The sequence below is a fragment of the Lissotriton helveticus genome, chromosome 1_1 (genome assembly GCF_964261635.1).
Source record: "Lissotriton helveticus chromosome 1_1, aLisHel1.1, whole genome shotgun sequence".
NCBI classification, from domain to species: domain Eukaryota; kingdom Metazoa; phylum Chordata; class Amphibia; order Caudata; family Salamandridae; genus Lissotriton; species Lissotriton helveticus.
This window is the reverse complement of record NC_136057.1, coordinates 141,231,082-141,248,399: the sequence shown is the minus strand read 5'-3', so window position 1 is coordinate 141,248,399 and position 17,318 is coordinate 141,231,082. Positions and strand designations below refer to the sequence as shown.

The 17,318-nt window shown below is 43.4% G+C and overlaps 1 protein-coding gene across 1 annotated transcript in view; it reads right to left on the bottom strand.

Moving 5' to 3' along the window:
- The window catches only part of ANKRD13D (ankyrin repeat domain 13D), a 159,573-nt gene that overhangs the window by 15,930 nt on the left and 126,325 nt on the right, over window positions 1–17,318 (bottom strand). The window contains exons 9-10 of the mRNA XM_078657785.1: window positions 14,758–14,819; window positions 14,086–14,216 (exon numbers count right to left, since the gene is read on the bottom strand). Of these exons, the coding sequence (XP_078513911.1) occupies window positions 14,086–14,216; window positions 14,758–14,819 (193 nt within the window). The remainder of the gene's footprint in view (window positions 1–14,085; window positions 14,217–14,757; window positions 14,820–17,318) is intronic.

Here is a 17,318-nt window from a genome sequence, read left to right as displayed (position 1 = left end):
TTCATTTTTTCAAAAAATGTCTCTGAATAGATCAATTCTGTGTTTGTAAGCATGTTTTTCATTCCTGTCTTATTTAACAGTCTAAAATAAAACGTTTCACATCACTTGTGTTAAACCCTGAGAAGTATGAAAAATTTTCATAAAATGTTTTTGAACTGCCTTTTGGTGGAGTCGCACAATGTTCCTATTTGTTGTAATTTAAAACATTTCTAGGTTGAGCAGATTTATGCAGAAAATGGTTACCATAGTGGTTATAACAATACATCTGGTCATAATTAGATGAACCGTGTAAATAATCATGTCCTGTAAATTTAGCTGACATCACTAGATCTGACATCATATCATTAATACTTTCAAAGTCCCAATCATCAGCGAATGTGCTTGGTTTTACAAAGTCACTCAATGAAATCTTGAATTGATGAGGATACTTCAGGAGCTCGACCGGACCATAGATTTCGTAATCAGTTTTGTCCCATGCTACCCCACCTGGTATAGGATTTGCTGTGAAGTTCACTGAAGAAAGTTCCCTTTTCTCGATGTGTGAAGACTTGTGTGGTTTCAGGACCAAGTTGATATTCTGACTTGCTGTGTCCATTGTAACATATTTTCCCTCAATGAAATGTCCCAAGCATAGTACCATGATGAGCCAAAGTATGAGGATGAATACTCCTAGTGCCACCCAAAGTTCAATCCATGGAGAAATCAGATAAGTTTCTTTTAGTTGATGAAAGAGTTCCTTTGCTTTGTTTTTAAAAGATTTTTTTGTCGGCTGTTCTTCATGTTCACTTGGATCTTCAGAAAAATCATCGAAGTTGATGAAGTAGCCTGATGCTGTTCTGTCAATTGTTTCAATTGCTTCTGGATTCCTTTTTGTTTTTGGATTTTTCTTTGTTTCATTAGCATAGTCTGTGGTTACATCATTGTAGACTGGTGTTTCTTGATTTAAGATTATAATTTGGGTTTCAAGAGGTTTAAGTTCCATGGCTTTGTTGCATAGTCCTTGTTGTTTCACTGTAGGTTTATCAATTGTGATTAGTCTCTCAGTTTGAACCTCTGTATTTGTAGCAAACTTTGGTGTTCTACTACTTCTTGGGAGTCCACTTGGCCTACTACTTGTTATCGGCCACATGATTGTGGTTTAACCAGGTCGATGGATACAACTCGGTTCTCCTTTTTACCAGCAAGGGGCGGTAATAATACTGATCTTGTCCCGTTGACAGACAAGACAGGTACTGCTTTTCTGTAAGAAGGCCCAAATTCCTTCTTTACCGCAATCTTCTCTCTGACCAGATCCCCGGTTTTTGGAATCCAGACAGGCCTTGCTGGGACAGGTGGTTTCTCTTCAGTGGCTGTTGGCTGTTGCTTCAACTTTATGTTGCTCAGGTCTTTTCTCTTTTCGTTTAAGTCCTGTAAAATAGCCAAACGATCTTTGATATCAAAGCATTTTTCTTTAACCACTGAAGTTTGACTGTCGAGGTCCTGGATTAACATTCTAGTCCCAAACAACAATAGTTCGTACGGACTGAGACCTTTCAGAGAATTTCTTGATAGATTGTTAAGACTATGTTGGACACTTATTAAATGTTTGACCCACCCAGCTCCCGAACCTAATACCTTTGCCGTTATAGATTGCTCTATATGCCTTGGTTTTTTCTTTACACCATCCCGTTTCCCTCAGGAAGGAAGTGATAATACTCCCGCAACGCAATGCCCATGCTGGCCATACACCCCCCATAAGCTCGAGAGCTAAAAGCAGGGCAATGGTCAGAATGTAGCATGCCCCATGCGTATATGCCATTATAGACTTGCAAATCTTTTTATAACAGTTCAGACGTCAGCCGAGAGCTGGGGTCTACATTTTAAGCGATGATAGTCTCTATATGTTAATTTGGCGCATTAATCCTACTGGGTTTTATATATTTATTGTTTAATCCCGTCTTGAGCGAACCGCCATGGTAAAACACCGTCTCGGTCGCCACTGCGATCTCTGCTGCAGTTTGGACAGTTTTTTTGCAAATATGTGATGTTGCAGGCTCATTCCTGGCCACCAGTATGTGGATTGCAATTCTTCCAGAGAATCTTTTAGTTTGAGGTGTCTAAGACCCTCACCCATATGTGCGTCTGCTATTAACAAGCCTCTCCTGTTTGTGTTTGGAATTACCCTATCCCCCACTCCAGGGATTTGAGCAAAAGGAACGGAGTTCGCATCGATTATGTATGTATAATTGAGTGGATAGTTGATGGGTAGCGCTGAGCAGTCGCCTTTTGATGACGTTTTCACTGCCAGTATTGTTTCCCCGTCACTGTATTTTCCTGAATGCTTTTTTGTAGCTACGGGAGCCGATTTAGTTGCTTCCGCTGTGGCTGTCTCAGCCAATAAATTCCCTGCAGCGTGAACGCCATCACGCTGATGACTCAATGAATGTATCACGTGAGTCTTTGGTAGTTCTTTCTGTAAAAGAACTACTTGTTCCCAAAGCGATTTTTGCTTTATTGTGGCATCTGTGTCATCTTTGTAACCGTTTTCAACCCATTTCTGCAAGTCTTCGTAGTATGATTTGACGCAGTAATACGAATCGCACACTATTAGTGTCGGGAATTCGCGATCGGCATTATCTAGCGCCATTTTTAACGCTATTATTTCAGTCTGTTGTTCTGAATTATTTTCAACTGAGTGTGTTTTTGTAAACAGAGGTCACAATTTACCTCCTCGCCACACGTCTTTTACAATCTCGCATGTGGCGTTGTAGGCTTGTTTTCCCCAAACTGAGGGTTCTGCATAACTGTTTGTGTATATTACGCAGGCGTAAAGTTGTATGGGCAGAATGTCGCTAGGCAGAGGATATTCTCTTTCATATTCTAGATTTTTTAATTTTTTCATTTCCGGGTCAAAATAGTATTTCACTCTGTCTGTAGCAAGAGAATCTTCCCATTGTATCCATTTTGGATTTAATGCCATAGTAGGTAAATTACATGGGCTTGTTAATGCCTCAAAGGCTGATTCTGCTGTTCTGACTGTAATCCGTCTGCCGTCAGCTTGGTATCTTTCTCTTGCTACAGCTGTTTGAACCGCATGAACAATGTTTTCCTTAGTGCTGAATGTCTTTTCAGCTTCTGTGTACAAATGTGATTTGTATGCTATTGGTACCGTTTCTCCCTCATTAGAGGTTAGGTATGTGAATCCGCATCTTCCTGGGATGACCCGAATCACAAGGTTGCGTGTGTTGTCGCGTGTTTGTAGTTTTGTTTTAACTAACATGTCTGTTTGTAAAGATCTCAAAATTTCTGTGTGTTTTTGAGTCCAATTGATTCTTTTAAAATCTGGTTTTATTAAGTTATAGAGAGGTTTAACCCTCTCCGCGTAATTTATAATGTAAGTTCTTCCGAAATTCAGGAAACCTAGAATTGATTGTAAGTTTTTCAGCGTTCTTGGTGCTTGGATTATAGCACATTTCTCCAGGAAATTGTCTGCCAGGCTGTTGCCTTCACTTGATAATTCATATCCTAAAAATAGGACAGTCAGAGGGGCAATTCTTGACTTCTTGAAGTTGAATTTGTAACCCTCTGCTGCGAACCCAAGTATTATGGTGTTCACTCTTTTCAAGTGAGTATCCAAGTCATCATCTGTTAGATATATGTCGTCGACATAAGATAATGCCTCATCATCATACATCTGTAGTAACTCTGTTACTCTCGCTGAGAATAATCCTGGGCTGTTCTTGAACCCCTGGGGCAAACGATAGAAATTTTTCTGCGAGCCATTTATTGAGAAAGCGGTCAAATATCTGCTTTCAGGTGCTATATTTTGACAAAAGAATCCATTAGAGATGTCTAATGTTGTTTTGTATTTTTTGCGCACTATGCTATTCATTAGTGCTGCACTGTATTAGTTTTGTACTGCAAAAGTTTTGCAACATGAGTTAAGGTGTCTGTAGTCCAAAACTAGACTATATGAATCATCTGGTTTGGAGACAGGAAACAAAGGATTGTTCATTTGTGAGGTGCATGTTTCAATCACCCCCTGGTATTCAAGTTGATCTAAAATCTCCCTGACCTGTTTTTTAGCTTCTTGCTTAATTGGGTACTGCCTCTGTGCAGTTGGTTGTGATTTTAACTGGATTTTGTGAGGAGGAGAGTCCTCATCCCATCCCACATGATTTTTATATAATGCAGGAGCTTGGGCTACTGCCCACTTTCTTGCAAGTGTATATTTTTTATGAATTGGAATATGATTTGAGAAGGCAGGCATAATCATTTCTTCGCCATGAGGGCACTCCCTGACAAACTCTGGTGGCCAGTCTTTTTCAGCTAGAAGGATGTCATAACCTTTGGAGAGATTATCCCAAAATAGACCCCTTATTTTCCTAGTCTTATCTACCTCTATACGTAAAGTTATTTCATATATTTTATGAGGTTTGCTAACTCTGGTATCTGCAGTTTCCACCTGAATGTACTCATTCGTGTCCACTGTCTCCAGATGATTCATCAGGATCTTGTGAGCTATGCTCACTTCTGCTGCGCTGTCTAGCATTGTCTGAGCCCACTCTCCGTTTTTCAGCAGTGTCCTCAGGATCCTCGGCATGTTTGATTACTTTAATACTGGCTACCTTCTTTGGAAATTGAAAATTTTTATTTTGATGAGCAGGTTCCTTGTCTTTTGACTTGACGTGCTCTTCCCTGTGTTCTGACCGTCCTCTTCTTTCTGATTTCTGCGAGGAAGTCTGAAAAGATCGAGATGGACGTGTATCAATATCTTGATATCGATCAGGTTTCTTCAAATTATCCCTATTCCTAAGGTTGTATTTTTTCTCAGAGGGCTCCCTCTGAGGAGACTTGTGTCCTTGGTCTGGAGATCTTTCTCTCCGCCGAGGAGACCTTCCTCTGGACTGGAATTTCTTCTCTTTGGGAGTGGATTGTTTATTTCCATCCCAGCTCTTTTTTGGAGTGTTTAGATTATTTTTAATAAATACCTTTTCAGGATTTTCAATTAGTTGGGGTTTCACTGGTTTCCCACCCAAACTATCTCTTCCTAGTTCTTCATAGGATTTTATTATGATTCTGGCAAGTTCAAATGGTTGGTCTGCTATATCTGTTTCCTTCAACCTTTGGCGGATTGCCACATTTGCTGCTTCCCCCTTTATGTTGGCTAGTAATATTGCCGAGACCTGCTTAAAGTCCTTCTGTAATTTCATACCCAGAGTTAAAGCAGGTTCTGGACCGTATTCATTTTGAATCTGCTTTAGCACCTCTGGTATTACCGACATGGACGGAACACCATGTGTTTTTGTGTAAATGGAAGCAAAGACTGTACCCCAAGTGTCACAGTCCTCCACATGTGGTGCGATCCCCATTGGAAGACAGATAGTCAGAATTCTGTGTTTCTCAGTAGGGGTAGTATCCGGGAATACTGCCTCTATTTGAGTGATTTTTTGTGCTAACCAGAATGGAATTTGTTCCCTTTTAATGGGTACTTTACCTAGACAGGACTGTATGTTCTGTGGTGTGATTTTATTTGTGTTCCCCTGATGAGGGGTCAGCTGTGGAATTTTAATAGCTGGTTGGACTGTTGAAGTCCGCATTACATATTGGACTAGTTGTCTGTGTATTTTAATCAGTTGTTTTAACTGTGCTAATAGTTCTGGTACTGACATTTTTTCAATGTCTGGATGTGGTGTGTAGCTGGCTAGAACCGGCCACGTTGCTCCTGGTCTACCTAGTGGACCGAGCCTGGTGATGTGATCATTATGTTTTAGGGCGCCTTTAAACCAGAGCAGGTGCTCTTGGTATTTTAATGGGATTTCCACCTCCTCGAAAGGAGTGTACTCATCCGGTGGTTCCTCTATTTTGTATTAGTGGAACTCCTTTGTTACAGCGTTTGCTGCTGGAAAGTTTATCCATGAATAGAATACCTCTGTCTGCCGATATTCATGTGCCTCAATTACGAATATGACTGTAACACCTCTTGATGTAAGTCCATTTTCTATAAGTTTTAAAGTTATAGTTTTTCTTATGCTGACCGGGATGAGTAGTGCGTCCGGGTCAGTTTGCAGGAGACTTGTGTCTTCCTCTATTAGACGAGCTGCTATTCTAGCTGTCTCTCTTTCTTCTTCAGTTTCTGACATTTTTCCTGACAGAAAGGTTTTTGTTGCAGATCAGGTTTCAACGGAAACAAAGATTAGATGCACAATGTTTTGGAACAGTGTATCCTTCAACGTTGAATAAACCAAAACTATACATAGGAGTCTCCTCCTACTAAGTTTGGGGGATTTAACCTTTGACCCACTCCAGACGTCTTTGGAGTTTTATGGGAGAAAGGGTCTGTGTGGAAAAGCACGACTGAGTTACTCTAATGCTTTGCGTTAGTTTTATCGCCATACCAAACCGTTGGGCGCCATGTAGTGTAGTTCCTATATTCCCAATAGGCTCTGCGCATTGGAATAATATCTTCAATAGTATAGACGTAGGACAGAGGTTAACTAGGTCTTCTACCAACGATATTAGACTTAAAGTTTTGTGTGCCAGCTAGCTCAGAGTTCAGTAGAAACTTTCTCGAATAGGCGAGGAGGAGTTTAACCTCCCTGGATAGACAAGAAGGGATTTAGTTTCTGACAACCATAGAACATGACAACTTTGCTCTCCCTAATCAAGAGTATATCTCCAGAGTCGTGTGAAAACAAGAGACAGCTATTTTACTCAGTCAGTACGTGCATACTTAGTTCCACCAGTTTGTAGAGAAAGAAGAGATGGGCGTGTTCAATAAAAGATGTTATTTATTGATCAGTCTCTTTTTCTCATACAAGAGAAATGAATCGCTACAGTTGCAATACTTAAGGTTAAGTAGAGTGCATACAGTAAAAGCAGGATTATAAAATAATACTGTAAAAGCATTGATATGGTTTCTTAGCCATATGATACTTAAAATGGATAAAAGATATACATACATATATACATTGACTAATCGTACTCAACTGGTGCTTCTAACTACGCCTACCCCGGTGTACCTGACCTAAGCCTAATATGTGGGAGGGAGTAAGTAAGTAGCAGTTTAAGTTAAGTTTGTTTTGCCAAGAATCTGACTCAAGAATTCTCTGTAAGGGATTAGTCAGTTCAGTACCTGGGATTTAGAAGGCAGGAGGGCTGGTATCTCTCTGTCGGGACTCGATATCCCAGTTACCCGCGAAGGTAAGCCGGAAACGCCGGAGGCTGGATTTCTCGGCAGGAGAAAAGGCAGCGTCTCTCTCAGCGCGTCAAAAGGGAGGGGCAGCGTCCGTGGGCTTCCTGCATCAGCTGGGCTCTCCGGCAAGTAGCTCTGCTCCAAGCTCATCACCACCGTGTCGTTGCTTAGGGCAGCGTTGGTATATTTATACCTGAAAGGTGCCGAGTTTGACATAAGGATGGACATAAGACGTCAGTAAGAATGTCATAAGGACTGGTCGTTCTTACATTCCTTTTAGGAGTTCTCGAGCGAAATCAAAACAATAGCTGCGGGGGATTTCCCAGGTCTGCTGATGGTTTGGTTTGTTTTGAGAACTCGGTGTGCGTTCTAGGGGGCTGGAGGAATAGTGCTTGCTTAATGTGACAGCATGCGCTATGACCTAATCTGAAAACGGGTTTCTGTGCCGTTGTTTGGACACTAGTGAATTAATAACCGGACAAGGGTCAGAAATAGGAGTATCAATATAGGTACCTAGATAAACACACTACACTTCATGTGATATATCAAAATGAGAATATATTGTGTGAAGAGTCCAGGGGTTCCCTTATGAGTGCACAAGCGCTTGCTATGGCTAGGGGGTATTGTGGTGGAGAAGCCTTAGGCTGATCATAGTGGAGAGCAAGACATATGAAAATATACACAATAGTCAATAGGTAAGCCACAATTCTTAAGGAGATCAACACCAATTTATAAAAATAACCAGTATCTTTATATATACGTTGGCACCAGAAACAATTTGTTCAGGTAAGTGAGTATTTTGAGTTCAAAGAGTTGACAGTGCTATTTCTGGAGGCTGAAATGTTATCCTATGGGAGGAAAAGACAAAGCAGCATTTGTTATATTACAGCAACTTACGGGACCAATTTCCAGAAGTTAAGGCGAGTGGTGGGCAAGGTCCAAAGCAGCACAACCATAACACCACCAGCAGCACTAGGGCGGACGGGTGCAGATGTGGAAAATAGCTTTGGGTGCCCAATGTTACTTTATGGGGATTGGTCTTCACATAAAGAGGCTGCAGGCTCAGACTGGGAGGCCAGTCCGGCTGAACCAACAGGGGGGCTCAGGCCTCACGATGCCTTTAGAAGTAGGGACACAGTTGGCCCTCTCCTCTGAGGCCCATGGGTAACAGGAGCAAAGGTTTTCTCGTAGGCATCGGGTTTTTCTTACCAGGAGCAGGCGCAGTCCAGGGGGTCTGCATGCAGAGGCTGCAGGCAACGTCGGGGAGTCCACGAGAGGTGTCACCCCACTGGACCTGGTCTCTAGAGGACTGGGGACGAGCTGACACTGTTGGTCTACTTCAGCTCTGGCTTGGAGCGATGGGTGCAGTGGTGTCTTCAGGTATCGGGTTCTACGGTCACTGAGTCCTTGCAGGGTTCTTTGGGTGTCTGCAGAATGCATGGAAGCGGGTATGCTATTTCTCAGGAGCTCTTGGATCATGGGTTAAGTGCTGGTAGGTCTCTCGGGCTTTGGGGACTCAGCAGCTGCAGGAAAGTCAACTTTTGAGCCACTGGCGAAAGCAGCAGGCAGACCGGCAGGGTTGGAGTCAAGTCAGTTGCTGGATATTCTTTTCTTGCAGGATGCGACTCTTCAGATCCTTCATCATTGGTTCAGGGCCGACCCTACTGAACAGGTTTTGGGGGCCTTTAGAAGACTCTTTGTTTTTGTCATTTGCTTGATCACCATTTTTCCTTCGGTGGACGGCTTAGCAACCCTTTCTTTTGGTTGCCTCACCAGTGGTAGTTTGTCACCCTTGTTTTGACCACGTGGTCTGCCTTCTTTCTCCAACTCATGAGGAGAAAGTGGACCTAGGTCTACCAGGTACTGACGTAACTTCTCAGGAACACAATTATTTAACAGATGCTCTTTCATAATTAAATTGTAAAGCCCATCATAGTCATACCCATTGTTACCTTTCAACCAGCCAAATAGTGTCCTCACTGAAAAGTCTACAAAATCTACCCAGGTCTGACTCTGGGTTTTTAGAGTCTCCCTGATCCTGTATTCTTCAGTGGTGAATCCAAAGCCCTCAATCAGGGTGTCCTTCATGAGGTCATAGGACTCTGCATCTGCCTCCTTCAGTGTCAGGAGCCTATCCTATACTTTCCTGAGAGCAGATCCCATGGAAGAGAGCCCCAATACTTCTTGTTGAACTGCCTTGTTTTAAAAGCCCTCTCAAAGGCTGAAAAGCATTTGGTGAGATCATCACCCTCAGAGTCCTTTGGGAGCATCCCTTTGGGGATTTTAGAGTTAAAAGCGTCAAAACCTATGTATGATTTTGCTGCCGCCAGAGATGAATCCTAGCCCCATCTCAGCTCTTTCCTTTTCTATAGCCGCGAGTTTAGCCTCCAATGCTATTCTCTTCGCTAGTTTCTGAAGATCTGCACCTTCCTGTGTATATCTCTTCTGGGACACTAGGAGGGTTTTCTAAGTGGAGTTGCTTTCTAAAGGGGTAGTGGTGGAGTCAGTGTCAACATCATCCTCGTCTAGGTTCTCATTTTCTTCCCCAATGGGGGCTCCTTTACTTGCCAGAGTTTTGTCATTTTCGACTAGCAACTGCTGCAGATGGGCTTTTGAAGGGTCAAGGCCCCATCTGCAGGTTTATATGCTTTGCAGAAGTCCTTTTTTTTTTTTTAAAGAGTTTTTTTTATAGCGCGAACTAGACCAGAGACACCAGGTATCAGAGTGATTTACATAGCACCAGCTTCTATACAGAAGGACACATTCATTTTTGTTAGGCATGGGGAGATTAAGTGATTTGCCCAGAATCAGAGGATGTTGAGCGTCGTTGCCCAGACTCGAACCGGGTACCTTGGCTTCGAGGGTGACCGATCTAGCCGTAAGGCTACATCGTCTCCTTAAGTTGGAGTAACCTAAGGTGCTGATAGGGTACCAGGCTGAGCTCCTGGGAAGGTCCTGCCTCATGCATGGGTTTAAAGTGATTATTTTAGAGTTCAAAAAGTCGTCACAGTGCAATTTCTGGAGGCTACAATGTTATCCTATGGGAGGAAAAGGCATTGCGGCATTTGGTTACATTACAACGTCTCTTAGGACCAATCTCCAGAGGTGAAGATGAATGGTGGGCAAGGTCCAAGGCAGCAACAGCAGAACACCATCAGCGGCACTATGGCGGCCAAGTGCAGAGGTGTAAGACAGCGTTGGGTGCCCAATGTTACTCCTTGGGGATCGGTCTTCACGTAAAGAGGCTGCAGGTATGGACTGGGTGGCAAGTCGGGCTGAACTAAACAGGGGGAGTGGAAACCAGACCTCACGATGCTCAGGGTTGTAGGGCCACTGTTGGTCCTCTTCTCCACAGCCCAGGGCTGACGGGTGATGAGATGTCCTTAGGCATCAGGTTTTTCTTACAAGAGCAGGCACGGTAGAGGGGGCCAGCGTGCAGTGGCTGCAGGCGACGTCTGGAGGTCCACAAGAGGTGTCACCACACTGGACTCAGTCTCCGGAGGACAACGCTGACATTGTTGGCCCACTTCACCGCTGGTTTGGAGCGACGGGTGCAGTAGAGTCTTCAGGCGTCTTGTTTCTGCAGTCACGGAGTCCTTCCAGGGTTCTTTTTATGCCTGCAGAATGCAGGGAAGCAGGACCGTTGCTTCTTGGGAGGTCTTGGTTCCTGAGTGAAGTGCTGGCAGGTTTCCCGGGCTGTGGGGGCTCAGCAGCTGCAGGACAGTCGACGTTTGGTGCAACTGGCGAAGGTAGCAGGCAGGCCGGCATGGTTGGTGCCAATTCAGTTGCTGGTTATTCTCTTCTTGCAGGATGCGGCTCTTTACGTCCTCCTTCATCTTTCAGGTCGGCAGGATCTGCTATTCTGGTGCCAGGGCCTCCCCATAATAATGAATTTAGGCATGTTAGGGGACTGTAGGGTAGTAGCCAAAGGGCAAATGATCCTTGTGGTCACTACCCCACCTATATGACCACTTCCTGTGGGAAGTAGGCATAACCCTATCCCAGTTTTCCTAAGTATACCATCACAAAGAAGACTACTTCTGAAAAGTTGTGTCCAAATCAGTTTAGCCGACCATAGGAGTGGTACTAACTAGCCTCAGGCCCTGGGTCCAGGGGTACACATTTAATAGGGACTTGCAGAGGGTGCTAAAGGTTTTTCAAATTTGGGGAAACAATTGTACAATTTTGGGAACGAGCTCAGACACTGGGGTCCTGGTTAGCGGGAAACCAATGCACCTTCAGTCTAAACACATTTACCAGGCAAAAAGTGGGGTAGACCTTGTAAAAAAAAAAAAAGGGGCACTTTCCTACACCAGCCTGACGGAGAATGGCCCAGACATGTGAATATATCAAAGAAGCAGTACTGGAGAACTGGGCTTTCCTTCACAACATGTCAACATGCAAAGGGGATTAGAGGTCACGCCATCATCCAGCTCTCTGCTAAACAGTGAAACTAGCTGTGCTTTACTCTTCACAATGAAAACAATCGAATTGCCTTTTGCAAATCCTTAAAAACATGGTGTCAGCATTTACTGGACCCTCAGTCCAACCTAGTATTCAGTGCCAGGATTGTTTAACTGGCATTTGAGCTCTTAACACAGCATATTAATTAAATAAAAGTATGGGATAGTTTCACATCGCAGATTCTGGCCTCTTGACAGGGCTCCTGTCCCGTTAAAATGGGGTAGATTCAAAACACAGGCCTGGGGCTCCTTTCATATCTGAGGGTGGAGCAGATCCATAAGCAAACACTGAGGTTTCTTTCTCATCTGAAAGTAAGCAATACAACACCTTGCTGTGTCTCATCTCAATCTTAAAATTCGGGATATTTCTAGCCTCACCATGGGCATGTTCAGCAGGGAATGGTGAAAGTCTAGCACAGACATTTGCACATTGTCCCTTTCTAAAAGAGTAAAATCCATAGCACAGCACTGGGGCTGCTCAGCTTTGAGGGTGAAGTTCATTGCAGATGTTTTCACCTCATACATCCAAGACCGGGAAGCCACATAATTGAGTCCTGCAACATCCCAATCTCCACGGATAGGAGAGGTGAATGGCACAGAAAAGATGATTGCACTTCCCACCGCTGAGACTGGTATAGATTCAAGCAAGCAAGGAAAGCTTTATTCGACTGCTATATTAACAATCATTAAAAGCACATAAAAATACAGTCATATCACATAATTACAATCAGAATAAAAATATTAAAAATCCAGTTAAAGGTTTACACACCATTAATAAAACACCCATCTAGAAAGCGACGTATGCCTTAACATTTATAGTTCGTCTATTCTGATAGACTTCCTTTGATAAAGTACTTTCTTTAAGAACATAGCCACACACCAGGCAAAATATACCTCATTAAAAACTGTAATTTGAGCAGCGCTGGGCGTCATTGCCGCAACCAATACCGATTTAAAAGTGGTAAAATCCACGCTTTTCTCAAGACCGTATAAAATTTGCAAAAAAAGACTAAATGGAGAGTAGATTGGGCAGATTGATTGTCACACGGACATGATTGTAGTTTATGTGACCAATCATTCACACTTGGAAATGTCACAAGTCTGTGGACAACATCAAATCTGAACCTGGTTAGTAATTGCCTATCATAGCCACCTGGCACAAATGCTAGATAAGGTTCCATATGTAAAGTAGTGACAGTTAGCTGATGTTGGCGTACACTTGGCTTTAAGATCTCTCCTGCCATTCTTATTGTGGCCAACAGGTGAAGACCTTCCTTCCTTGGGTTCTTCCTGCATGGACCCGGGGTCTGTAAAATATTCTAGATGTCCTAGGTCGCTTATAAAATTATGCACAAAACTCACCCATGGGATCTTTAAGGGCCCCTCCAGTTTAAGCCAGTCTTGTAAAATCTCCCTATTTAGCGTAGTCTGCTCTTTTAACAAGATCCTATGCCACAGGAGAATACGTTCCAATTTTATAATGTCTGAGATATAGGAGAGGCCCAACTCGTCGTGGCAGGCATATGAAGATGTGTTTTCTACAGTTTGCAATGCGTGGGTGTTGGTAAAGCCCCAAACACCAGCCCCATACTTTGTGGTGGTTATGCATTTAGCTTTATATATTTGAATAAGCTCACCTGGAGGTTTTCTGCCTAACTTCTTCGAAAGAGAATCCAGCGCTTCTGTTGTCTTTATAAATGCCTGTTTTTTCGCAGTTACGGCCATGGGCCCATGCATCTCCTTGGTCGAGTAGGATCCCAACGTAAGTAAAACTCTTAGTCTGCACCAACTTCTGCCTCTGCACAAACATGCCTTTTAACCTCTTGCTCCTACGACCACAGGACATAGTAAATGTCTTGGAGATATTAATAGCAAGGCCAAGGTCCTTCATAAAATTACTAAAACCATCTAAAACCCTCTGGAGACCATTTTGAGTTCCCGGCATTAAAACTGCGTCATTCGCGTAAAGGAGAGCAGGTGTGGGTAGTCCATTCACTGAAGGAAAGTCTTGATTATTCTTAAGCAGTGCCGTGCCCAGACCGTTAATATACAAATTAAAAAAAAAGGGGGTCATCACGCAACCCTGCCTGACCACCCCCGCCCCCCTTCTGATGAGAAAAGCCGCTGTGCGCTCACCGCCCAATCCAAAGCGCACGCTGGCCGTTACATCACTATACAGGTGCCTTAAAAAGAGAATAATGTAAGGGTCCACCCCCGCAGTCTCGAGAACCTCCCACAGCCTATCATACATTACAGAATGAAAGGCCACGGTGAGGTCCACGAATATAGATTCAAAGTACAGACCTTTATACCTCCTACAACTGTAGATAATTGGAGTATAGCCCTAGGACCATACCATACCGCATGAGAAAAAAGAATTACAGCACAGCACCACAAGGCCACTAATCTCCCAGCAGGAGACTCATAAGACTGACTCTGGTTCCTCACCTCTGAACCTTGGTGGACAATTCAATAGGTCGGCCGATGTTCCGGGTCTCCAGTTCAAAGTTTTCATCAAAGTATTCTTCCGGGGTGATGGCAGTGGGGTTGGTGGGAGTGGCAGGCTGAGGAAGAGAGGCCTGCGGGGGCAGGAGTAAGGGGGGAAACCGTAAGATAGGGGAAAGGGCAAGGCTGGAAAGGAAAAGAAAACAGAAAGAGAATCGTGGAAGGGAGAGGGGAGAAGATGAGAAAAGAAGAATGAAATATTGTGGAGAGAGATGGAGAAGGGGAGGAGAACAAAGGAAGAGTAACAAAACATGGGAGAGGGAGAGCGAGGGAAAAATAGGTACTGGAACAGATGAATGGAGCACAAGTGAACTATGAGAAGGCACATGACGTTAGACAGGCACAGAGAAGAAGAAAGAGGGCAGCGTATGTAGAGCAAGGGGGGACCGAGACCGTAGGAGACACACAGACAGTAGGGGGTAGGGGCAGACTTTTACAGGGAGGTACTGAAGGAAAGGGAAGGACAGGGGACAGATGAAGAGACTGTTTGTGTAAGAAACAGAAGGAAAGAGTGATATCTGATGCACAAAGACACAGATCAAAAACAAATACATTCTGGTAGAGTAGCAGGTTTGGATGTGGGCAGACTGACAGCCAGATTTAGGCTGTACTCACCCCATTCTGTACAGAGTGCTGCTGAGCTATTCCTAGGAAGGACTGGAATGGTGTCTTGGATCCTGTAAATTATAAAAGACTATTAGGGAAAAAGGACAGCAGACACGAAAATGGAGAATATCAGAAAAAATAGAAGCAAGAGGATGTATATGAAGAGGCAAGAGTAGAGGGAGCAGGAAAAGAGATAAGGGTGCAGGAGAAACCGAGGTAATGCAAGAGTAGGAAAAAGTTGAGAGGATGGAGCAAAAAAAAGGTGAACAGACAGCAAAAAGGTGACAAGGGAGCAAAAACCTGAGGCTAGATTGAGGCAGGATAAAGAAAAAACATAAGTCAGCAGAAGAAACAGAAATGTAGGAAGCAAGAGAAACACAGAGAAGGAAACAAAGAACAGTAAATAATTGGGTGCAGAAGAGATAGGAGCAGGAAAAAGAAAGAAAGGAAGTCACATGACCAATGGGGAAAAAAGAAAGGACAGGATAAACAGGAACTAGGTGATAGCAGGATAAACAGGGTTGAGAGTAGAAAGCAAAGAGCAGGGATATGAGAAGACATGAGAAATTGAATACAAAGGGAATGTTAAAAGAGCAGAGAAGGACGTACCAAGGTAGAACTACGAAGAGGAGCCAAAAGAGAAATAATAGGAAAAACAATGTGTGCCAGAGAAGTGAAAACGAGTGATGAGGGAGAGCAAAGACAGCATATGAACTAGAGGTGTAGGTCAGAAATGGAACATGTAATGTTAAGAGAGAAGGTAGTGAGAAAGAGGTGAAAGGAAGGATACAGAGTGACAGGAACAGCGTCTCGCACTTGACATTGCCTTTGGGTCTTTTATTGCACACACTGCAGCTGACAAAATGCATCACTCAGTCCAATCTAAACAACAGTCACTGCACCCTGGCCCAAAGTCCATTACTGAGCAGTTATGATGGCAGGCATAAGCAGAGAGCGCACAATTTTACTCTTCAGCACCCAATTCCATCCCATTCATATGATTCTAATAAATAAAGCAGAATTTCGCCCTTCTCAAATGCAGCCTGTTGTGCACTTGGATCTAGCTCGATGACTCAAATGCATTTGTGTGATCAACCTAGCCAATTAACACTGAGGCTCTAAGCAGAAATGGAGGAAGTACTGGGCAAAACGATGCTCTGTCACGCACAGGACAGTTGATCTATCTTGCAGCATGCTTAAGGAAAAGTGTGCACCATATTCAGGTGCATGCCGAACAAATCACATTAAATGCTCTCACCCGCTACCACTTACAATGCACCCCCACCCCTTTAATACTTTTATTTAGAAATATCCACTAGCCAAGGGCTAGCTTCAGTGAGAGCTGCAGAGCATGAAGAACATTTCTGTGATGGTTCTCAAGAGCACACTGAAACTTAAAAGGAAAATGCTACTTATCCAGTATGCATCTGTTCTTGGCATACCGAGCTGAAGAGTCATATGCTGTGCATAGATCGCCATCTAGTGTTGGGTGCGGATGTTTGCACTTTGCTTTTCTTGAAATAAGTCTTTTCCAGGTACGAGGTAGGTGACTCATCCTCTCGGCGATAGTGCGCATGGACATCGCCTCCATTGTTAGATTGTTTACCCGCAGAGTGCGATAATGGAGTTAGTAAGAGTGGAATAGAGATGTCCATGTGTATGTATCCAAGTAAGATATTACTGCAACAGGTATAGGTACCTGGGGAGGCAGGTCAGCAATAGATCATATGCTTTGCATAGACTATACAGCAGTAATCTCCAAAAGTGGTGGCTAACCTGTAGCTGTCGCAGTGATTTGAAAGTGTTCGTAAAACTGCTTGACCCACACTGGCTTGCTGTCTTGCTAACACATCTACACAATTATGGTTTGGTGAATGTGTGAAGTGTAGACCATGCTGCAGCATTGCAGTTGAGAAAAAGGACAAGGGAACCCAACTCACTAAGGAACCTGGGAGGGTAACTTGTCAAACAGTGGTTCCTGTGGAATAATAGAATCAATATAGATAATACGGTGCACAATCGCAGTGGAAGGGTTAACATTATGTCAGAGGGCGAAGAAACCATATACACCTATGGTTTAAGTTTGATACAATCCTATTTTCTATTTTACAAACAAAATTGTACGTACAATGAAATAGAAAATGTGCGTGGTGTCCCCAGTGAGACACAGTGAGTCACATATTGGGGACATAATTGTGACAGTATTTTAGATGGTTTCCAAGGTATTAAAAAAAGTCGACCATTTAGCAACTCAATCCATAATATACAGCAGCTATATACAATAATAGGCGCTGTGAATGGTTCGCTTTCTTTTGTTGTTGTTACAGCTTTGCAGATGTCAGCTATGGGGAGGTTTCCTAAGAAAGCCATAGAAGCGCCTAGTATGCCAGTGGAATGTGCTCTAGGGGGAATTGTTAAGTTTTTTTTTTTTGCTTTTGCATAGCATGTCTGAATACATTTGAATATCCACCGTGCAATACCTGATTTTGAAATTGGATTGGCTTTTTGAGGTGGAGCAAAAGCAACAAAGCAGGTGTTTAGTCGTACGGAAAGGTTATGTCCTTTCTATG